This window comes from Physeter macrocephalus, chromosome 8, assembly GCF_002837175.3.
Source record: "Physeter macrocephalus isolate SW-GA chromosome 8, ASM283717v5, whole genome shotgun sequence".
NCBI classification, from domain to species: Eukaryota; Metazoa; Chordata; class Mammalia; order Artiodactyla; family Physeteridae; genus Physeter; species Physeter macrocephalus.
The window spans coordinates 106,478,834-106,502,989 of record NC_041221.1 but is presented as its reverse complement, the minus strand read 5'-3'; the positions used below and the strand labels follow the sequence as shown (position 1 = coordinate 106,502,989).

The 24,156-nt window shown below is 37.2% G+C and overlaps 1 protein-coding gene and 1 non-coding gene across 5 annotated transcripts in view; one reads left to right on the top strand and one right to left on the bottom strand.

Moving 5' to 3' along the window:
* The window catches only part of FBXL17 (F-box and leucine rich repeat protein 17), a 496,293-nt gene that overhangs the window by 120,447 nt on the left and 351,690 nt on the right, over window positions 1-24,156 (top strand). For all 4 annotated transcript variants that reach the window (XM_055086703.1, XM_024119152.3, XM_055086702.1 and 1 more), the window contains exon 5: window positions 23,557-23,664. In XM_055086703.1, coding sequence (XP_054942678.1) covers window positions 23,557-23,664 — 108 coding nt within the window. The remainder of the gene's footprint in view (window positions 1-23,556; window positions 23,665-24,156) is intronic.
* Window positions 10,194-10,266, bottom strand: TRNAV-CAC (transfer RNA valine (anticodon CAC)). Its single transcript has one exon. It is a non-coding gene; the product is annotated as a tRNA-Val (tRNA).

Below are 24,156 nucleotides of genomic sequence, written 5' to 3'. Positions count from 1 at the left end.
AGCGGCTAGGCCCGTGAGCCATGGCCGCTGAGCCTGCGCGTCCGGAGCCTGTGCTCCGCAACAGGAGAGGCCACAACAGTAAGAGGCCCGTGTACTGCAAAAAAAAAAAAAGTAATTAATTTTTGGCTGCATTGGGTCTTTGTTGCTGCGCACAGGCTTTCTCTAGTTGTGGCAAGCAGGGGCTACTCTTTATTGCAGTGCGCGGGCTTCCCATCGCCATGGCTTCTCTTGTTGCAGAGCACGGGCTCTAGGTGCGTGGGCTTCAGTAGTTGTGGCACGTGGGCTCAGTAGTTGTGGTGCATGGGCTTAGTTGCTCCGCGGCATGTGGGATCTTCCCGGACCAGGGCTTGACCCCGTGTCCCATGCATTGGCAGGCAGATTCTTAACCACTGTGCCACCAGGAAAGTCCCTTGTGCAATTGTGGCTTATGTTAAATGATTAAATATTATTTCTACAAGTTAACATATTGTCTTTCCTTGGAATACAATTAAGTAGGAATCTGTTACTCTTTTTTTTTTTTTTTTTTTGCGGTACACGGGCCTCTCACTGTTGTGGCCTCTCCCGTTGCGGAGCACAGGCTCCGGACGCGCAGGCTCAGCGGCCATGGCTCATGGGCCCAGCCGCTCCGCGGCACGTGGGATCTTCCCGGACCGGGGCAGGAACCCATGTCCCCTGCATCGGCAGGCGGACTCTCAACCACTGCGCCACCAGGGAAGCCCGGAATCTGTTACTCTTTAACATTGAAGAATTAATGGTGGAGAAATTAGACGCATTTATGATTTCCATTTTCTCTGTGTCTGATGCATCCCTTGGGAATAAGTGATGTCTTTAGGATGTCTTGATGATTATTTTAAATTCTTATTGGATCATTAAACTTGGTCACATCCGTGATTTAAATAGCGGAGAGTAGGAAAGCATGAGGGGCAGAGTTTTCTCTCTAGGTGGGTACTGAATTAAGGAAGAAGCTATGTATAGTCAGAATTTTGGGAATTGGTAATTGATGTCTTGTTTCCTCTGAAATATCAGAGAATATATAATTTAGCCAATTCAAGCTCAGTTGAGGGAATATACTTGAATATTTTGCAAATTCTTAAAACTTTATTCCTCTTTCTTTCTTAGAAGCATAGTTGGCCACTTAAGAACTATTTTACCAGTTAAGTTTCTTTATCATAATGCACCTTGAAAGTTCTTTACATTTGAAGTTCTAGATTCTATAAAATGTATTCATACCTTAATTAATTTTTTCCATGAATTCAAAACTTGAATTTACCTAAGTATACCAATATTGTAGGAAAAGTTGATTTCATGTTTATTATTACTTTTATGTGGATACTTTTTTTTACAAATTTTAAATTATTTGCCTAAATATTTCTTAAATTATTGCTAGTGTAATTATCCTCAATAGTTAATGCTGGATGTTAGAATCAAGGAGGATGACCTACTTTATTCATTTTATCTTGCAAAGAGAGCAAGGGAGAAGGGGAGAGGGAGAGGAGAGGGAGGGGGAGGGAAGGGGAGGGAAGGGGAGAGGGAGAGAAGCCATTAAATGGTGAGATAGAACTTCTGCAATCCAAAGGACTTTGAGTGGAGAGGTGGCACCTTATGTTATGTTTTAACAAATACAAAAATATTCGTGAAGATTTAAAGTAATACATTTAGCAAGTATGAATTATTTGAAGGCAGTCTTCAAAGAACTATTCCACATGCTTAAGTACAAGGATTACCATTATAGACAACCTGCTGAGGTACAGAAATGAAGATTAAAAAAACTTTTTCTCTTAAAGTAAAATGTTCTTTCTATAATTCATATGACTTGTCTTTAAAGGGAAATTTCATATACAGGTTGGGAAAGCTTTGCTTTTCTACATTAGTTTCGACAGTTGCTTTGAACATGCAGTAACAATTTTGAATGTTTTTTCTGAGAATGTTTTATTGACATGGTGATTTAAAAAAATTTTTTTTAATTAATTTATTTATTTTTGGTGTGTTGGGTCTTCGTTGCTGCGCGCAGACTTTCTCTAGTTGCGTTGAGCATGGCTACTCTTCATTGCGGTGCATGGGCTTATCATTGCGGTGGCTTCTCTTGTTGCGGAGTACGGTCTCTAGGTGTGCAGGCTTCAGTAGTTATGGCTCACGGGCTCTAGAGCACAGGCTCAGTAGTTGTGGCGCATGGGCTTAGTTGCTCTGCAGCATGTGGGATCTTCCTGGACCAGGGATTGAACCCGTGTCCCCTGCATTGGCAAGAGGATTCTTAACCATTGCTCTACCAGGGAAGTCCCCGACATGGTGATTTGCTTTTACTTGCTGAGCTGATATATGATTGTTCTTTAGAATCTTTTAGATCATTGTTACAGAATCTAAGACCTTGAGAAAAATCCAAAGACTACTCAGAGGCCTCAGATCATATTAATATTAGCTTATGCCTTTTCTAAGAATACAGGTGTAATGGATTCATCTGATGGTGGACCAGATTCGCTATGCGTAATGAGAAATTGAGAATTTTCCAATTAGAACGTAAAGAATAGCAGCAGTACCTGTTACCTAGCTTTGTGAATTAAATAGTGTTTGCCTCTCTGCTGTCAGGGAAATTTGATATCTATAAAGCTCTCTTGAAGGCCTAGAGTTATTTCTGTGACTTTTACCCTCGTATCAAGGAAAGGCATAGTCAGATATATGTTTCATGTATCTTTCTATATGTAGTATAATATACTTAAATGGTATTTAAATTCTCAGGCATATGTTCACTACCAACTTTCGGAAAACAAATGATTGCTGGAAATCACACCAAATATATTACTGTGCTTTTCCTAATTTTAGTAATTTCATTTGTTCCAGAAATTTTTGAAGCAATTCGAAAATAGTGTTTTTTCAGAATTCTTCTTTTCCAAAATTTGTTATCAACATAAGATTCTGATTTAACAAAAACTTGCTGATTTGATTTTGTACTTATGATGCTTTTTAACCCTGTCCAGCTCTATTCTTCAATCACGTATGAGTACGTTTCCCATTGTTGCTTAATTGCTCTGAATACTCTATACCTAAGCCAGTTTTATATCTGGTAACAAGAAAGTCTCCCAGTTATGAAATTATAAGAGTACAAGAAATCTTAGGAATAAACTAGTTCATAGGTACAGATTCAGAAACTTTGAAGATATGTCCAAGTTGCTTTCCAAAATGCTTATGCCAATTTATACTCTCACCAGTAATGGAAAGGCGTTCTCTTTTCTTTATATCATCTCCAACACTTTTGCAAGAGGACTCAGCAGTTTTACTGCTAGGTACATATATACATAAATATGCATATCTTACAGAGGCTTTTGTACATGTTTTCAGAGATGTGGGAGAATGTCCATTGCAACATTGTTTGTAATAATTTAAACATAAATTGATAAATAAATCACTATATTAAATAATTGGAAGTGGTTGAATTAATGGAGTAGATTTACATGTATCTATGTCTACATCTCAGCAACATAATGTTGAATGAAAAGATAAAAGCAAATTGTAGAAGGATGTATAAAATATACTTTTTATAGAAAGAATAAAACCTGGAAAATACTACTTTATAGGATTGGTGGAATATTATTTAGCTTTTCAAAAGGTTTCTATAATATGGAGAAATGTGTGTTGTGTATAACAGGGTAGAAGGTCGTCTGTGATTATAGCTACAGGAGAGTGACTACATGATGCGTTTACTGTTGTGTGTCCTTTTGTTTGTAACCTGCTTGTTCTATAGTTTTGCCAACTTCTTTTGGCTCATTGTCAAGGAATCTTGAGAATTTTGTAAACCAGGTATTCGATTGTATCAGGACAATATAGTGTGGCTATAAGGAAGGTTTCTTTTAAACTGTTGTTTGATTCATCTGATAAGGGATCAGGCATTTATTGAGTAGCTGTTATGTATCAAGCCCTAAACTAAAGGGATCAGTCTTGATTTTCCTGTTCTAACTAAATAAGAAAATAATAATAGCTAAGAACAACTGCCTCTGAATAAACATACAAGAAGATTTACATCCTCCTTATTAATAATTAAAGAATTCGAAGTGAGAACACCTTGAGATCATTTTTACCTTGCAGGTTGGTGAAAATAAGAGGTGTGACAATACCTGGTAGAGAAAGAGACGTTCTCTCCAATGAAAATCAGTCAGTATAGTCTTTCTGGAAGACAGTGTAGCAAAATGTCTCAAAATTAAAAAGACACATGTTCTTTCATCCAGAAGTCACACTGTAAGGAACACTGCAGATAACTTTCACATGTTTTTCAAAATATATGTACAAGGATATTCATTGAAGTACTGTTTGCAATAACAAAACAAAATAGACAACAAAACAATAGTTAGATATCCATCAGTATAAGATTGGTTAAATAAGTTTGTATTTTCACATGATAGAATACTTTGCAGTTATTATATAATTGAGATAAACCTAGGCATGTTGATATGGAAGGATCTCCAAGATATTATAAGTGAAAAAAGGAAGCTGCAGAACAGTGTATCAAGTATGAAACTGTTGTATGAAATTGGAAAGAAAAATAAAGAGGTACATATACTGTACACAAGTATATACATTAGACAGTTTTTTTGAAAGCAACTCTAAGAGACTTGAGTGATTACCTTTGAGAAATGAAAGTAAAGAGAAGATGGCTTTAACTTTTCATTTGATACCTTTCAGTGCCCTTTATATTTCCTAAACTAATGCAGGTTTAACTAGTATTTTTGAAAAATGCTAATAGGGTTTATCTCTGATTTTGTCTTTTTACCCTTCACCCTTATTCCTACTTTCATGATAAAATAACACCAGCTACAACAAGGAAACAAGCAAAAATCAGCAAGTGACCAAGTGATTATATAAAACACAAAAGCAATTATGTTTTTGGTGAGCATAGATGGTGACTGAAAAACACCCTTCAAAATATGTTGGTATTAATAGTTATTTATTGTCTTGTTAGTTTAAAACATGATGTAAAGTTCAGGACAGTTATGGCTAAAGGCAATTGGTCATTAACTGCGATAATCAACTGACCTTAAAAAGGAGAGTTGGTCTTCTAAATGATTTTCTGAAGTTGTTAATAACTGTATTTGAAGATTAGCAGTTATATTGTGATGGTGACAAGCGTGCCAAAAGACATTGGCCCCATTCATACGAAAAATTGTGTTTTTAGTGTGTAATTTGCAATAGCATTCATCAAAATTATTCATTCTTTCCAAAAGGAAAAAATTGATTGGTAGCAGTCACAGTGCCAAGGTTAGCATTAATGGTGCTGAAACATCTAAATTTCCTGGCTTTTAAACCTTTTAAAAACCTTTGAAGAGATTTATATGGTTTCTTGGATATGTAACAGTTCTTAAAAAATAATAAGGTCACTTTTTTCTTGCATGCAAAAAATGTGTTTCCTAGATGTAGAAGAGAGTTGTCAGCTTTTTCTAACTATTTTTACAATCTCTTCATTCATTGGGGTTTACTTTTGGATAAAGGAAAGAGGAGTTAGTTTCCCTGCCCTAATGTGGTAGCCTCCATTGGGACTTCCCCTGCACTCATATTTTGTTAGTATAGGAATATGTCTAATTGTGGGCAGGTGACCTCTAATAGCATGTTTCAGAAAATACGGGTCAGATATGTTTTGTTGTTCTCAGCTCTGCACTGCTCCTCCGGGCATCTTGCTTGGGGTAGTGGATTATGAACCAAGGCCAGAGTAGAGGGCATTTCTAATGCAGGGGTGCAGTGTGCTCCCTTTTCTTTCTGTTTCTGTGTAAGTTGCACTCTTATGCAAGTTCATGTCCTTACAAAGATACCAGACAAACAGCTTCACTATTTGAATAAGTTAAATATAGAATTGTCCCAGTTTGTAATAAAATATGCATGATACTGTTTTTAATACTGATTTGATATGTTTCTGTAAATTAACATGTTGGTACAGAATAAAGCAATATATTTAGTAGTGTTGGGCCAGATCAGAAGTAGGAATCAGCCTTCACTTTTAATCTTTTTTTTTTTACCATGGTTAAAAGTCATGTTCAGAGGTCTTATATCAGTCAGATGCATTCCTGGCTTGTCTCATACCATCCCTAGCAGGGAAAGAGACTGAAATCCTCTTTTCTTAAAGCAGTAAAAGGGATAAAGCATGTCTAGACATTGCAGTGCAGGGTCAAGAAGGACTTAGGTCTCTAGGCCACATGATCAAGATCAGTGTGTCCATTTGTTAGTTGAGAAAGAGAAAGGAATAGGAAGGAGGGAGGATTAGGATGGGTTGAACCTGGCTTTGAATTTTTCTCAGCCTATCCCTGCTTGAATGTTTCAGTATCAAATATAATTTAGAAAACTCAAGAGGAGAAGTAAAGTATATTGTATTAATCCAAACTGTTACTTTTTGTCTTCCTCTTCCTTACTTCCCAGTGTTCCAAGATTTCTTCATCGTTTCTTTTCCTTTTCAAGAACTACTTGTTATTTTTCAGGGTAGGTCTGCTGGCAAGAAATTCTGTAAGTTTTTCTTCATCTTTGAATGAATGTCTTGGTTTCCTATTCACTTCTGAAGGATCTTTTTTCTGGATATAGAATTTCAGCTTGACAATTCTTTTCCTTCAGCACTTGAAAAATATTGTCCCATTTCCATCTGGTGTCCTTGGTTTCTGATGAGAAATCTGCTGTAATATTGAATTGTTTTTCACATTCCAACTATAGAGAGATTTTGCTGCTTTCAAGATTTGTTTGTCTTTAGTTTTTAGTAGTTTGATTATGATATGTTCTGGCATGTGTTTCTTTATGTTTATTCTTTTGGGGTTCACTCATCTTTCTGAATTTGTAAGTTTATTTCTTTAACCAAATTTGGGGAAATTTCTGCCATTATTTCTTTGAGTACTGTTTTAGTTCAACATTCTTTCTCTTCTTTTTTCTGGAATACTGATGACATGAATATTACATTTTCTGCAGTCTGTTTTCTCTGTGTTTTTCAGATGGGGTACTTTCTATTTTTCTATCTTCCATTTTGCTTTTGAGACCATCCAGTGACTTTTTTCCTTTTGATTATTTTACTTTTCAGTTCTAAAACTTCCATTTGGTTCTTCTTTATTTCATCTGTTTCTTTACTGAGACTTTTTTAAAAATTTGCTTCAAGAATGTCTGTACTGTACTTGTTTACTGAAGCATTTTTTATGATGTCTGATTTAACATTTTTGTCAGATAATTTCAACATCTGCATCATCATGGTGTTGTCATCTCTTGATCTTTCCCTGCGAACCTGAGGACAACACAGTGGTGAATTCCCTGGATTGTCTTTTTGCCTCACACATCCCTCATTGGGTCCTGGAGAAGCTAGCAGCCTGGAAACATCAGTGAACACAGACCAAAACAAAAACAAAAACAAACCTCAGGAAAACACTGCTGTCCTGCTGTTTCTAGCCAAAGGAAAAGTCTACATGTGTTTGTTTTATATATGATGCCCAGGGTTTTTTTTTGTTTTGTTTTGTTGTTGTACTTGGTGGGAAGAGTAGGATAATACATCTCATTCTGGAACCAGAAGAGAAGTGCTGGTGTGAATGTTAATCCCTGACATGTGGCGAATATGATCACATCACTTCCTAGCTTCATACAGATGAATAATACAAACCCCCAGAAGCCATGAATACCCTGAAGATTTTTAGAAGGCAGTAAAAGTTAAATGCTATGAGTAAAAATTAAAACATGATCAAAACTTTAAAAATTCAACTTTGAATATCAAAAATTTAGGTATATTAATTTTTAAGACATATTCATTAAAAATTTCAAACCTGACATTAGAAGGAATCTGATAACACATAAAACAAAGTTAACTATAATAGGTTATATTTTTATGAAAGTAACCTTATTTATGAGAAAGCTCTATTCTGATAGTCTTACCTCCATTTTTACAGAATATAAAACGGAGGTATAGAAGATTAAATAATGTGTCCAAGGTGGCCACAGTGCTGCCTAGGGCAGAGCCAGAATTTGATACCTGGATTTTTCATTCTTGCCATATGTTTTGTACATTTACGTCTCTGGGCCCTTGTACCTGTTGTTCTGAGTGGTCCTACCTCACCTCCATGCCTGAAATGATCTTTTAAAGGTCTCTCCTTTGTGACTTTCAAGATACTATTTGGTCCCCCCCACAAATGCATAAAACTAATTGCTTTCTCTTCTGTGATCCAAAAGCAATTTTTGCATGGCTATTTTAGCATTTATCTCATGTTATTATGGGTATCTGTGTACATTACTCCTCACCACCACTGCAGATACATACATACTACATGGGGCTTTTACATACTTGATGATAAACATTTGTAAATTGAATTAAAATTAAAATCTGACTCCCAGTTAGACACTACTTTGTCATGTTGCATTGCCTCCTCTAAGTAGTTAATGAACTCTACAATGTTAGGTAAAGACAGATTGCCTAAGATTTCAAAAGATGAAGCCTCTTCAACTAACTAAACCAAAAATCTCATTGAACAAAGATGTTTTTCTTTTGATGCTTTAGTGTTTCTTTCTTTATGAAATTCCAGAAACTTAGTTTTCACCCAGATTAACGTATAATCTTTTCTCTCTTTCGCCAAATGAACCAATTTATTTGAATACAATTGTATTGAGTTTGTATTATATGAATTCTTTACATGCATTATATTTTTTAATCCTCACACAACTCAGTGGGGGTAGGTACTGCAGTAACTGAGATGAGAATATTGGGATTTGGAGAGTTAAGTATGTAGCTGGTGTGAGGTGAAATGAGTGACTCAAATCTAATCCTTGTGACTTCAAGTCTTAACCACCTAAAGTTATAGATTCCTGCCGGCCCATTCCTTTTTATATACATGCTTATATACATAGCGTTTGCCAGATCCTGATGCACATATTTTGAAAACATGAGGAAGAGGGGGAGCTTTGTGGTAGGGGAGTAAGGGAAGGTGCAAGTTGTATGGCATCTATTCCTCATTCAACCCCTGGTACTTGGTTTTAATTCCTGTGGTTAGAGGGAGAGGGCCAGAAACTGAAGAAACTGTGTATGGAGAGACAGACAGACATTGTGAGATGGTGGCCCCATTGGGGCTCAGGTGGTGAGGTTTGGGGCAGAACTAGGGCAGAGGCCATTGGTTCCACTTCTGCAGTGCTCTGGCACTCCGAGGACTAGGAACTTCGATGCCATGACACTGGAGTGATCATAAGAGGCAGGAAAGGCCTTGAGCTCTGTTGAGTGGCTCTGCTGCAAGGCACACGGAGGCAACAGGAACCAGAGCAAGTCAGCACCTGTGGGACAGCAGCTAAAGCTGAGCGCTTGGGCAGGAGCGAGGCACTACTTTGGACATCCCAGAAAAGACTATGGAGAAAACTTAGAGATGCTAATTCATCAGTCAGGCTAGTGGGGAATTCTAGCGCCCTAATTAGGTCACTAATAGCAAATGTGTCTCTATTTTATAATTCCATGCAAGTGAGGTCTGGGATATATTTGATTATTGTTTTCAGACAAAGTACAGGTGAGAAGCTGTGTAATACAAGCACATTATCATCATGTTGCCGACGCCATTGGCTTTGAGAATTCCTGGAATGTATCCCTCCACTAAGCATTTCATATTTGTGTACATTTAAAGTACCTTTTAATACTGTGTTCTAGATGTATGTCTTTTTTTGCAGTCCAGTTATATGTTGGAACAGTGATTCAGTGTTTTAAATTTTTGCTTTATATTTTGGGTCTAAACTAGTGAATTGGCTCTACATAGTATTATGTTTCTTAACAATTTTTTTTAATGTATGTTTTTTCAATATATAGGGGAAATATATAAACATTTTCAAACACTTGTTTTTGCCTTACCCAAGCAAAGTGTATTTAGATGTATTGTATATTGTTTTATAATACATTTTCTTCTTATTGCATGGAAGAATAAAGGCCAGGGAGAAATATGGTACTAATTTATATCTAATATTTTATAGGTTAAAATAATTTACATCCTATTTTTCTAAATTTTAAGAAAATTTACATTTTGTTTCTTAAAATCTTCTAAACTTATTTTTTAAACATTTATTTCTTTAATTTATTTATTTTTGGCTGCTCTGGGTCTTAGTTGTGGCACGCGGGACCTTTGTTGCCTCATGCGGGACCTTTGTTGCCGCATGCGGGACCTTTGTTGCCGCATGCGGGATCTTTAGTTGCTGCATGTGGGCTCTTAATTGCGGAATGTGGGATCTAGTTCCCTGACCAGGGATCGAACCCGGGCCCCCTGCATTGTGAGCGCAGAGTCTTAACCACTGGACCACCAGGGAAGTCCCCAAGTTTTCTAAACTTATATGAGAATTATTTAGGTTAAAATAAGAGAATCAATTTTAAAAAGCCTTCTCCCATGGTTTTTTTTCCTTTTTTAGCATTTGTTTTCTGTGATAATGGAGTATTGATGTAGAATTCTGGAAAAGAAGAACATAAAGAAAATTAAAATCACACATATAATCCCACTACCAAGAGGCAGTTAACATTTTATCTCCTCAGTTTTTTCACTCTGCTTATATACTTAATAGAATGATGTTTAAACTCCTAATAATTATATATCCTGCTTTTTCAATTACATTATATTTTCCGATTTCATTAAATGTTTTAAGAAAATACCATCTTTCATGGCCATATAGCAGTCTATCAAAAATATATACCATCATTTAACCATTATCCTAATTTTAATACATTTGGGAGGCTTCTGTGTTTTTTCATTACTACAAATACTGCTGCATTGAGCATCCTGGTCCACAAATCCATCTCTTGTCTGCTGAGCCTATTGCTCAGAAGTCCCCAGATGTGCTCTTTTTGGGAAAAAATGTGTAACACCTTTAAGACTTTTACACTGTACTTTAAATAAATGTAAATAAAAATCATCTAGCACAGTGCCTGGCAAATAGGCACTCAAATACTGACTTTTAATATAGAAATTCTGCAGTATACTTGTCATTTCATCCTCAGTGATAATGGTTTTTCTGGTACCTGCCTTTCCTAGATTTGACTGATTCATTCATGTATTCCATAAATGTTTAATGAGCACCTACTATCTGTCCAGCCCATTGAAGGTATATGTTAACTTGGACTTGGGGAATGTTATGAAAATTCTTAAAAACCTCCTTTGACCCCTTTTTCCTGGAGAGATGAATCTGGGTCTTGATGTTGTATAACATGAGCTCTACCCTTTCTGAGCTGATTTAAAAAAATGAAATGAAACATATTTATACAACATAACTTTTTTTTCTTCTGCCAAAACTGACAAGGGAAATGCCTTTTTCTCACATTCTTGTTACGTAGCATGGCTTCCTCTGTGAAGGTTAAGTGTGTGCACCAAGTGGACTAGGTCAGGGTGGGTGATGGACTCGCCATCTTACTTCCAGTTATTGTGGGAACCTTATTAAAGGAGGTGGGATTTTATAAGCTGTTTGAAATGTAAGAAAGAACATTTAGTGAGCTGTGAATGCATTTGTCTGACATGATGAAAAATGTATAACCTAATTTTAGGTTTTGTTTTTTGATAATAGGTTTTCTTGTTTAAAGAATGTGAAACATGAATATGCAAGAAATGTTCTATATTCATACATTAGGGTGTTCGTATGCTTTTTTTTAAACAGGTGATTATTGGCTCTCATTTATGATTAAAACACAGATTGTTAGGACTTTATACCTTGGTTAGATTTTATTCATCCTGGGAAGCATTTTTCTCTTGTTAAAATATTAATCTGAAATATTTTCACAAACCCAAGTGACTTTTTGAAAGTCGTGCTCTTGCTTGTATGTATTTTCTTTTTGCACATTATGCATCAGCCTCCCAGGGAGGAGGTGGTTCTTTGTGGTTATAGAATATTATAATAAATCAAACTAATTATATATTGATGAGTTAAATTCCTTATAATCACAGGTAAGAAACTTTGCTATTCTACTTATTATCTAAGACAGTGGATATTTAGGAGCATTACAAAGCCCAGTTTTGGTGTATATACTTTGTTGTGCTTTCCAAAGGCTTTAACAGCAGTAGGAATGTACTGTCATCTCCAAGGGCTGTTAGAGTAATATAATTTGTCAAGTTAGAACATTAAAAGTAGAATCAGTATACCCTTAGAAATATAAGGTTATTTGGATTACTTCCTTTTATTATCTATAATTTTATATATATTACAGAGTACAGGTAAACTTGTTTTGTACAGTTAAACTTTTTACTTTTATTTTACTGAATGAAAGTCTCATTTAACTTACATTTTTCCATCGATACATAACTTCAGCCGGGTGAACAAGTATAGAATAGACAATTTATGTATTGTCATTTCTATTTCTTTTTTTTTTGTCATTTCTATTTCTAATGGTCCAGTGGTAGGTAGGTGGGACATATCATAACAGAGACTATCATTAAATGCTGCTTTATATTCTATCAAGTATAATGATAGGAATAAAAGTTAATTTTGTACAATAATGTTTGAAGTGCCAGCTCCATGGAACTGGGGAAAGGAAGTGTATACATTGAGTAGTGACTGATCTTTATTAAGCACTTTGTATGGTATGTGTCCAGCACATGCGAATTCTCTTGGAATGCTCACAAGAACCCCATTAGGTTTCTGTCTCATTTTCACACTTTTTGGAAAACAGATAACTTCTTTAAGGTAGTAAGCTAGTAAGATGTGGAGCTGGATTGCAACCCAGTCTGAGTTCAGTGATTTCATGCAGTCAGATAATCTTACATTTCTTTTTGAGGTAAATAAAAAGTTTAATATCATTGATTTGAAATTAGTACAATAATTATATTTAAAATGCTTTCATTCCATATTATGACCAGCCAGTTAAGAAAGGTGTGACAGTGGGCATAAAAGATTCAGAAGAAACATGAGGAAAAGAAAAGGGAAGAACCAGAGAAAGGAGGTAAGGTGACAGATGGAAACACAGGAAAGGGGAGAGGACAGCAAATGTCCTGGAGAGGAAGAGATATTCAGGCAGAGGTTGAGGAAGGAAGCAGAGAATGCCCAATTATATAGAAAAGGAGAGAACCCAGGTGGTTTGGAAGTCTAAGTTACCTTATAATGGTGGCTTTTCCCTTGCTTTGTGAATCTTAGCGTGCCTTTCGAAATACTTACTAGCTCTTCTGCTATTCAGAGTACTTCCCCTGTTTGTTGTGTGTTAGCCTTCTGGGACTTAAGTTCATTTCACCCTTTGCGATGAAACCTCAATCAAAGTTAGATGATTCAGAATTCAAGTTGTGTTTACTACTTCTGTTTTTTCCTGTTTTCTTACATAACTCATGATACATCCACACAATCAAATATTGGTAAGTGATCTGTCTGGTGGATTTAATGTAGCCTTCAGTCATATTCTTATGATTTTCTCCTTATACTCTTTGAAATGAATCCTCAAACTAACCATATCTCTTCATTTAAAAGTTTTATTTAGAAATGAAATAAAGCTTGACAGAATGGAAGAGGCTTCATTTTCAGAGAATTAAAACATACTTTCTGTGATATGACCAAAGAATTAATTGTATGTTTACGAAGCAACTACTTTATTATCAATTATGTTTAAGTTCTCAAATTTAGTGCTCATATAGATTCTTTGGTTGTATTTTAAGTATATTATTATGTTCTAATGAAAAGAGTACTGGCCTCCTATGTAACCCTGTACAGATTACTTTAACTTCTCTGTTTCTTCCATTTGTAAAATGGAAATTACACCTGCCTGTTTATCTAACTGGGTGAGTGGACAGATGTATATGTGTACTAGAAAATGCTTTGTAAATATTATTGCTGAATACAACTATGGCTGTTAGGTTAGTAGATTTCTTTTTAGATTACTCCTTTCATTAATTAAAGGATGAGCAGATGCAGAATAGACTAATTGTTCTGTTTCATTTACATTACCCAAATATTATTTCAATAAAATAAAGCAGTATTCGTCAAAGAAACTTGGTCAACATATTAAAGGAAAGTGGTTGAGTCATACCTAACTTATCATAGATCTTTTTAATAGGGACAAATATCTATGCCATTAGTTCTGGACCGATGTCTTTCCCTTTCACAATACTTTAATGCATAACTTATAAATCTCTTTTTATCAGCCAATCTGACTTTTCCAAACCCAGACTAACATTAAGCAAGACAGGATGAGCAAAAATCAGGCAAGGTCAAATAAGCAGTCAAATGATCAGATTCTCATTGGACACTAATGGAATTTTAGACTTTTAGAAAATGATTAGTTGTGAATCTCAATGCCCTTTGTTGACAAAAGGTCAGTTTTTTTAAAATTGTGGTAAATTTTTAATGAGATTTTTAAATTACCGTGTTGGATTGTTATCTCTATAAAACTATACATAGTTCATTTTTCATATTAAGTCTCACATGAACATTTTTGCTAGAATGATAAGGGTATTATGGCTCTGATTTTTTTTTTGTTTGTTTGTTTCGTTTTTTGCGGTACGCGGGCCTCTCACTGTTGTGGCCTCTCCCGTTGCGGCGCACAGGCTCCGGACGCGCAGGCTCAGCGGCCACGGCTCACGGGCCCAGCCGCCCCGCTGCACGTGGGATCTTCCCGGACCGGGGCACGAACCCGTGTCCCCTGCATCGGCAGGCGGACTCTCAACCACTGCGCCACCAGGAAAGCCCTATGGCTCTGATTTTTAAAAGAGCTATATCTCTATTGTTAGAGATATACTGAAATATTTACTGATAAATGTGATGTTTTAGAACTGGATGGGGCTATTAATGAAATAAGGTTGGCCATGAGTTAGTAATTATTGAAGCTAGATGACTGGTAAATGGAGTTTTATGTATTGTTTTTTCTACTATTTTATATTTTTGAAATTTTTCATAATAAAAGAGTAAATAATTTTACTGTTTTGTGCTTCTGATTTGCTTAATGAAATAGTTGTATCACACTAATTAAAAGTCAAAGTTGTATTAGTAAATATGAGTTCTTAAATAATCCTTATTTTTCTCATGATATATAAAAGCAATACATATTCTAGCTTGCTACTGAAATGATATCAGGTGTATAATGATATCAGGCATACAATAGCTTAAAATGTTTGAGAAAAATCTTATTTGTAATAATTGAGTATAATTTTTAGTCATATTTTTGTCTTTCTACATGTACTATGTAATTATGGCATATATATAGAAAGTAATAATTTGTTGACTACTGCAAATGATTATATTAAAGTAGTGTTCACACCTGTAATAAATGTTTTTTCTTATATCTTTATTGGAATATAATTGCTTTACAATCGTGTTAGTTTCTGCTGTACAACAGAGTGAATCAGCTGTATGTATACCTATATCCCCCTATCCCCTCCGTCTTGAGCCTCCCTCCCACCCACCCTCCTTATCCTACCCCTCCACATCGTCACAAAGCATCGAGCTGATCTCCCTGTGCTATACAGCAGCTTCCCACTAGCTATCCATTTTAAATTTGGTGGTATATATATGTCAGTGCTACTCTCTCACTTCATTCCATCTTCCTCTCCCACCTCCCCCAACCCCACCGTATCCTCAAGTCTGTCCTCTATGTCTGCGTCTTTATTCCTGCTCTGCCACTAGGTTCATCAGTACTGTTTTTTGAGATTCCATATACGTGCGTTAGCATATGGTATTTGTTTTTCTCTTTCTGACTTACTTCATTCTGTGTGACAGACTCTATGTCCATCCACCTCATTACAAGTAACTCAATTTTGTTCCTTTTTATGGCTGAGTAATATTCCATTGTATATGTGTGCCACATCATCTTTATCACACTTGTAGTAAATGTTTAACATTTACTCTTCTCACTAGATTGTAAGCTTCATGAGGGCAGTCTGTCTTAATCATTGTATGTAACACAGTACTTGGCACATAGTATTTGCTCAGTAAATATTGTTGTCTGACCATAGTTTAATAGAAAACTATTTCTGTTTAAATAACATTATTTTAGATTTATTTTTAAAATTTACTAATGATATGAAAATTCTATTCATAAAGAGCATAGTGAAAAGGTCTTAATGAAATGATTTATAAAGTGAATCTATACCAAGTGTTTTGTCTCCATATTTAGCTATTTCCTTTGATATGATCAGTACCAATATGTTTTGTGTTTTTGTTATACTGTTTCAAAGGAGGGGACTTTCTAGTGCATTAATTGTAAGTGTACCCTACACCCTGTGAAAAATAATACAGAAAAACAAAGGAAGGTGAAAATGAAAAAGAATTTTTTCATAGAGGTTGAAGACTCCACTAAAGCAATGAAGAAATTTTGTGTTCCATTTTAAAGCTCCTACAAGTATAATGTATGGTTACTTGGTATCTAAGTAAAATTTCTTCATTTGGGACTTTTATCATCACAGTACTTCACATAGTACTTCTTTGTCTGTTGTTAGACGTGGATGATTTCTGACTCTGGCACGTGGCTAGGCCTCACTGAAGTACCCCTCTGTGTGGTATGCTACTGTTCACGTGGGGGCAGGGACCCTGCTGCAGCCATAGTCCACTGGCATCCTCTCCGAGGCCAGAATATCCCTGTAGCTGGTCCTGGGTACACCTGCTGGATTTTGAAGTACAACTTTCCCTTTATCACCCTTCCGTTAGAGTCTTTAATGAATGGCTCCATCAATTATGTGCCTGCAGTATGCCGGAACTCAAGGGGACCTTACAGTTTTTTAATCCCTATATTACTCACGTTACCAATAAAATAGATTCCCTCCCTCCCTCCCTCCCTCCCATATCAAGTCATAACCATTCTGCCAGGCTTTCAACTCTCCATAGTCTCTTCAAACTTGGTTTCAGATCTAGTCAGAAGGTCCTGGGAAACTGAACTAAACTAGACTGGGAGGCAGTACACAGACTAAAATATTTCCAGGGATCTCGCTAGTAGTCGTGGCAGCTATACTTGTTCATATCCCAACCTGTCTCCTCTCTGCTCTCTGTACCTCGTCTTCATACTGCACTAGTACTTTACATGAGGCATCGTGCATATCGTAGGTACTCAAGTGTTTGTTGAACTAAAGGGATTTAAGAGACTGAGCAACTCTGAGTGAAATAAGCCCTTTACTATAAATGTGCTGTCTTCAATTTTGAAGGTATTGCTGATTCTAGCCATTGACTACTGGGGTCACTTCTCTTCTGCTTTCCTAAACCAATAGGGGATACTTAGACAACCAAACTCTACTCCAGCTGACTTCTGCCCAGAATCATACGACTCTTCTAGTCTGATGAATTTTGCTGAGCTGGAACACATGGAAATGTTTTTGCCCTTCTGTTATAAAGCTCAGTTAGAACCCAGCCTAAGTAGATTGCTTTATGCTGGCTTTATTTTGCGTTCAGAAGGTGAGGGCACCCCATGGCCCATGGACCACTCTGGCTGAAAGACACGAATAAAAGTAATGAGGTTAGCATTCTTCCTGGAAAATTCTTTAGGAAGTAGACTCACTATGTCCTTGATCCCTGTTGCTCTTTGTCCTTGGAGGTGGTAAGAAGGCCTTGAATTGGTCCTAAAGTCCTAAATGAGATTAGGTAGTCACCCTGCTAATTTCCTCCCATTCGCTTTCCAGTTCACTCCAGAATCAAAGTGCTGCTGTTTCTTTCTTTGAAAGCTGTATATCCCATTCTTAGCCATGGCTTCTTTGTGGCACTTGGAACCAATAAGATCAACAGATCAAATTTTCTTAGCATTAAAAAGGACTTGTTTTTCAACATCGAAACAAGGCATTAACATGCATCAAGACAAGACTTCATTCATTCATTCCTTTTCATTTTGGAGCCCCTGTTGCGTGCCAGGCCCTGTGCCAAGCACTGGGCTTAGCGTAGTGAATGGGATAGGTGGGGAGACCACCACATAGTGAGCAAGGGTAGAGGGTGGTGGGATGATGAAAACAGGTGGAAGAGTTAGGGAGGAGTCAGATTATGCAGGGCCTGGTAGGTTATAGAGGAGTTGGGATTTTATTCTTGGAGTAATTGGTGCCATTGGAGCATTTTGAATGGCAGACTGACATGATCAGATTCGCACTTAAAAACATCACTGTGGCTTGATGGGTGGAGAACAGATTTGCGGGGTCAAGAGTGGCAGAAAGAGGTCCAGTGTGCAAGCTATTGAAAATGTCCAGGAGAAGGAGGACATGTCTGGGACCATGGTGGTCTGTGGTATCAGTACAGATGGCAAAGAGATAGCCCCATGTATACCCAGGGTCATCTTCAGTACTAATATTTGGAGGGTCTAGTTAGTTGTGAATGTTAGATTTAGTTATGGGACTGTTTCCGGATTGATTTCATAAGACTCTTTAATAGAACTTATTAAAAGTATATATTTCTGGGTCCTGAATTAGTAGGTTTGGGGTGAAGTCTAGAGAACACTTTTTTTCCTGAGCAAGGTCACAAAATACTTTTATATTATTTAGGACACTCATGTAGGATTACACAGAACAATTCTTTAATGCCACCAGTATAAAAATGTCCAAAGATTGCTCCACCTTTTTAGAGTTAATACTACAAATGCCTTTCCTCCCCAGATATGCTAGCATCATTTCCAGAAGTTAATCTTTCAGTGCAGATTACAAAACCCTTTTCATTGACTCAGTCTTACTCTGATAAAGATAGATCTCTCCTCCCATGTTCCAAGAAAAGTTTGTCTTAAAATAAGAATAAATTGCATCTCTTTATTTAGAAGCCTGAAATTTTTGTAAAAGCTTTTCCCATCCTTATTTTCTTATTCTTTAATTTTAATCCTTTTTAGGTGAAAGTGCTTTCTTGGATTATCAGTTTCTACTTACGTGGTTATATAATTCACTACTGTTAATCCAGCTTCCTCAACACGTCTGAATTAGACTACCCCAGCCCTCTCCTATGCTTTCCTCTTTTGGGAGGGTTCTCAGGATATACAGGACTATCACGGCATTGGCAGCACACCTGGTCTACCTATAGGAGATGAAAAAAATAAGGGTAGCAACTTCTCTTAAGAAAATTCTTTAAAAAGTAGACCTACTGTGCCTTGATCCTTTTCACTCTACTTCTCTGGGGCTAAAGGGAGGGCCTTACATAAGCTTATGAGTGAAATTAGCACCATGAAATGAATCACAACCTAGTGTGTATAAGTTAAAGGGCATGGGTTTCAAAACCTAAAAGACCAAAGTTTAAAGCCCCACTTTGCCACCTGCTATGATTTGATTTTGGGGAAGTCAATCTCTAATAGCCTTATTGTAGTCACCTGTTAAATGGGGATAATTTGCCTCTCGAGGCTATTATGAGGATCTCCTGTGATGCATAGAGAGGACTTAGCTTGGCACACAGTAAGGCCTTAGTAAATGTAGCCATTTTATTATCTACTCTCTCTTAAACTCTTTGGCTACTAGTACCCCAAACCTCAACAGAGTGAGCTGTGTCCAGAGACTGAATCCCTAAGACTCAACAATTCAAAAAAAAAAAAATTTGTAAACAGTAACTCTCCAAGCAAAATTAGTGACCCTGTACTGCTCACCTTCTGTTCTTTCTCTTTCTTCTAGCCCAGAATAGTTTAGTCATGTATGAACACTTCTAACACAGTGGCTATTACATTTGCCCCATTTTAGAATTTTCTAGGCCTATTGTTTCTACCTCCTGGAGAGGTTTCTCTCTTGTAGCCACATTTGATCTCACAAGAAACCACCCTCAAAGGATTTCTGAGTGCAGCTTTCAAGAGCTTATGAGAACTAACATTTTCCTTTTCCCTTGCCCCCTGTGTTTCTGGTTTTCATTTGCTTAGGGTTTAGCAACTAGAGAAGGCCCCCTTAAGGTTCACAAATGGAAGCTCTCCAGGAATCTTCGTGTGTGTTTATATTATTGAGGCTTTTCATGGTTCTTGTGACTCTGAAGGCACAATAGACATTCCTTATCACCAGGGCTTTTCCACCTTGTAACACTAAATGCACTTGCATGCTTTCCATGCCACTATAAAAGTATAGGCTGGCTTTTAGAATGCCAGCTTAAGGAGACGGTCTTCTCTACCTCTGTCATGTGAAGAGATGACACTATTGAATCTGAGTTTCATCGTCCTCTTTCTCTCCATCACAGCTTTGACTAAAAGATCAAAATCTGCTTTGCAAGCTGATCTCATTCCCCCCTGATTTTCCGATACTACTTTCCAAATCCTGAGCCACATTTCTCTTTGCATACGAATTCTTTTGTACTGCCTGCTTTTCCCACAGTCTGTGAGTAAGTATGATCCTTCAAAATCAAACCGTTCCAGGTGTCTTTTCAACAAATAGCGCTGGGGCAGTTCATATGCAAAAAAAAAAAAAAAATGAACCTTTCACCTTACTTCACACTATTCACAAAACTCAACTCCAAGAGCACCATAGACCTAAATGTTAGCGCTAAAACCACCATTAAGGAAATGAAAAGACAAGGCACAGAATGGAAGATAATATTTGTGAAACGAGTATCTGATAAAGGACTTGTATTCAAGTTATATAAAGAACTCTTACGACTTAATAAGAAAACAACCCGATTTTGAAAATGTGTAAAAAATTAAGCTTATACTTATCACATGACTCAGTAATTCCACTCCTACATATTTACACAAGAGAAATGAAACATAATGTCCATACCAAGACTTGTATGTGAATGATCACAGAAGCATGATTTATCAAAGCTCCAAACTGGAAACAATTAAAATGTTTATCAACTGGTAAACAGATAAACAAAATGTAGTATAGTCCTACAGTGCAATTCTACTCAGCAATAAAATGAGCCAACTACTGATACATGTAACACCAAGGATGAACCTCAAAAACATTACACTAGTGAAAGAAGCTAGATACAAAAGATTACTTATGATAGAACTCTATTTATATGAAATTTCTAGAAAAGGCAGGTATGGATGTGTAAAGCATGGTTGTCTAGGGGTGGGAACTGTGACTGAACATATGGGCATAAGGGATAAAGGGAATTTTGGGGGTGGTGCGATGCAAGTGTTCTACAACTGGATCCTGGTGTTGGTTGCACAACTGTTTAAATTTAAGCCCTTTTATTAAGTCTCCTAAAACACATCTAAGCCTACTAAGAGTGTTTCTGTACTCCAAGGACTTACTCTGGTCTTGTTTGGCTTATAGGACTCTGTTGATGCTGGAGGCTCCTCCGAGCTCTCTTATTCTGATTCCTTGAGCTGAAAGAGAAAGACCTACCAAGCACATTTTAATACCTTTTTTTCTTCTCTCTGAAAGCTCTAACACCTTGGACTTGAGCTTTCCTGTGTCCTTAATCCTTATCTGAATTCCTCTTCCCCCTTTTGAAGATGGACCTAGGAGAGGCCTGATGTTAGAGTGAGATTAGGCAGGGTTATTTAACCAAATGGCCACAGTTATTTAACCTTTGTTCTCTCTTATCTTCCCCCCAACCCCACTTTTTTTTTTTTTTTTTTTTTTTTAGCGGTAGGCGGGCCTCTCACTGTTGTGGCCTCTCCCGTTGCGGAGCACAGGCTCTGGACGCGCAGGCTCAGCGGCCATGGCTCACGGGCCCAGCCGCTCCGCGGCATGTGGGATCTTCCCGGACCGGGGCACGAACCCGTGTCCCCTGCATCGGCAGGCGGACTGTCAACCACTGCGGCACCAGGGAAGCCCACCCCACTTTTTAATAGAAATTTGTTTTCACTAAAGCTTCAGGCAGTTTTAGTGCCTTAAATATTCTTTGTTAACATAATGTTTTTAGAAAGCTGAGTGTCAGGAAGGCCCATTTTTAATTTATCAATGGCACCCTTACTCTTAATCTGCTGAAGCATACTTTACTTTTGAGGGCAGAATTAATCTTTTATCAGACGTACCATGGATGCTGTTGGTTTCATTATTTTAGGAAAATGTTCTTGTGTTGTTTCAGAATTAATGCTACCCACATACGTTTATTTTCCAATATCTCTTCAGAATAGATAAGGAAGATACAAAGTAAGAGTCACCCGTATTAAATTTAATGCAAAGGAGATGCAAGTCACTGCTGTTTGAAAAACTAACAGTGGTGTTTAACTTGTTGATTTCATCTTGACTGTGAGGAAAGTGAATCTGAAATTAAGCCTATGATAGAGAATATTTGGACCTTCTTTTATAAGCTACAACTTTGTGGAACAGTGAAGAAAATGTTAGCACAATGATAAGAAGATAATTTTATACATGGAAAGTTTTTGGAGGTTGAGGGAGACAAAAAAGGAATTTCAGTCTGCCCTTTGTTTAAAGCAGGGCCATGTAGAAATGCCAAAAGCTGTCAGTGTAACTTCTTTGCAGCTCTGGGGCCTCAAGTTTTTACATCCCTAAGAGTCACTTAGGGGCTTGTTAAAAATACAGATTCTTGGGCCACACCCCTTTTGGCTCTGAGATTTTATTAAACTCCTCAGGGGATTCTAATATGTATTACATTAGGTAAGGTTCTTCAGAGAATCAGAATTAGTATGAGGTGTGTGTGTGTGTGTGTGTGTGTGTGTGTGTGTGTGTGTATGTTTGTAAAAGAGATTATTGTAAGGAATTGGCTCATGTAACTATGGAGGCTGAGAGGTCCCCAAATCGGCAATCTGGAGACCAAGGAAAGCTGATGGTGTACTTCTAGTGTGAGTCTGAATGCATAGGAACCAGGAGAGCCGATGATATAAGTTCCAGTCCAAGTTTCAGTCTAAAGGTAGGAAACTGGTGTCTCAACTTGAAGACAAGGCAGAGAGAAAGAGAGAGAGAGAGAGAGCAAATTTTCCTTCACTCACCCTTTTTGTTCCATTCAGACATTCAACGGATTGGATGTGACTAAGGTTGAGTGGTCACCTTGGGGAGGGCAATCTGCTTTACACAGTCTACTGTTTTAAATGTTGATCTCATCCAGAAACACCCTCACAGACATACCCAGAATAATGTTTAATCAAATATCTGGGTGCCTCATGGTGTAGTCAGGGTGACACATAAAATTAACCATCACACCATCCAAATCTGACGAATTTGAAGCAGTGAGGGGCAAAACCAGATTTCTTGGAAGAAACACTTGTAGGGAGAAACCTTATAAAGAGACCATTGTTGCATTTTAGGAAGCAATTGTACAATTTCAGTTATAAAAGATGTCCAGACTAGGCAAATTCATAGTGACAGAAAGTTGCCAGGGGCTGGAGGCTGGAGTTGGAATAGGGGAGTGACAGCTAATGGGCATGGGGTTTCTTCTTGGGGTGAGGAACATGTTCTGGAATTAGATATTGGTGATGGTTGTACAACTTGTGAATATGCTAAAAACCACTGAACTGTTCCTTTTGAAGGGGTGAATTTTATAGTTTGTGAAGTGTATGTCAATAAGATATGTACATATCTGTTGAGAGAGATGCGAAGAAGTGGAGGTAGGTAGTGTTGACATCTCTGAGACATTTTCTGTGAAGAAGTAAACAAACGTGGGGTGATAGAAAGGGATGTGGGGTTGAGGGAGGATTTAAAAAAAAAACGCACAGGACATATTGCAGCATGTCTGTATATGGATTCAGATGATCCATTGGAAAGGGAAATATTAATGATGCAAGGTAAGGCAGAGGGAATTTGCAGTAGCCAAATCCTTAAATTCACTCACTGTAATGCCATCTTGACTTTCTTCATGTCTCTTCCCTAGGTGACAGATCAGTCGGTGAAAGCATTTGCTGAGCACTGTCCTGAACTTCAGTACGTTGGCTTCATGGGTTGTTCAGTTACTTCTAAAGGAGTCATTCATCTAACCAAGGTAGGAACCGTGGCTACGTCTCCTTAGTTTTTCCGAGTATCATTCATATCAGTGCCCTAGCAATGTTATACGTACTTGAATGAGGACTACTCAGACCATTATAGAAGTGTGAGTAGTGTTTGGTAAAATTAAAATCAGTTTAAGGCAACAATACGAAATCTATCCTTTCTGAAATGGTACATTCATTTAAACAAGAAACTTTTTTGCTTTTCCATTTGCTAATGACTATGAAATATATACATTAAAGAAACTGATATATATGACAAAACATATTGAGATGTTAATGTATTGTGTTAGAAGATATTTTGATGAAAGTGTTCACTGGTCACATATCATTAGATATTCTGAGCATTTGGCTTTTAAGAAGTGAATATGGTCAGTGCATATGATTAAGCTGAGTATGTAACGTGAAAAGAGAAGCGAATGTATGTCAAAAATTAACCTTAGGTCTTCCCTGGTGGCGCAGTGGTTGAGAGTCCGCCTGCCGATGCA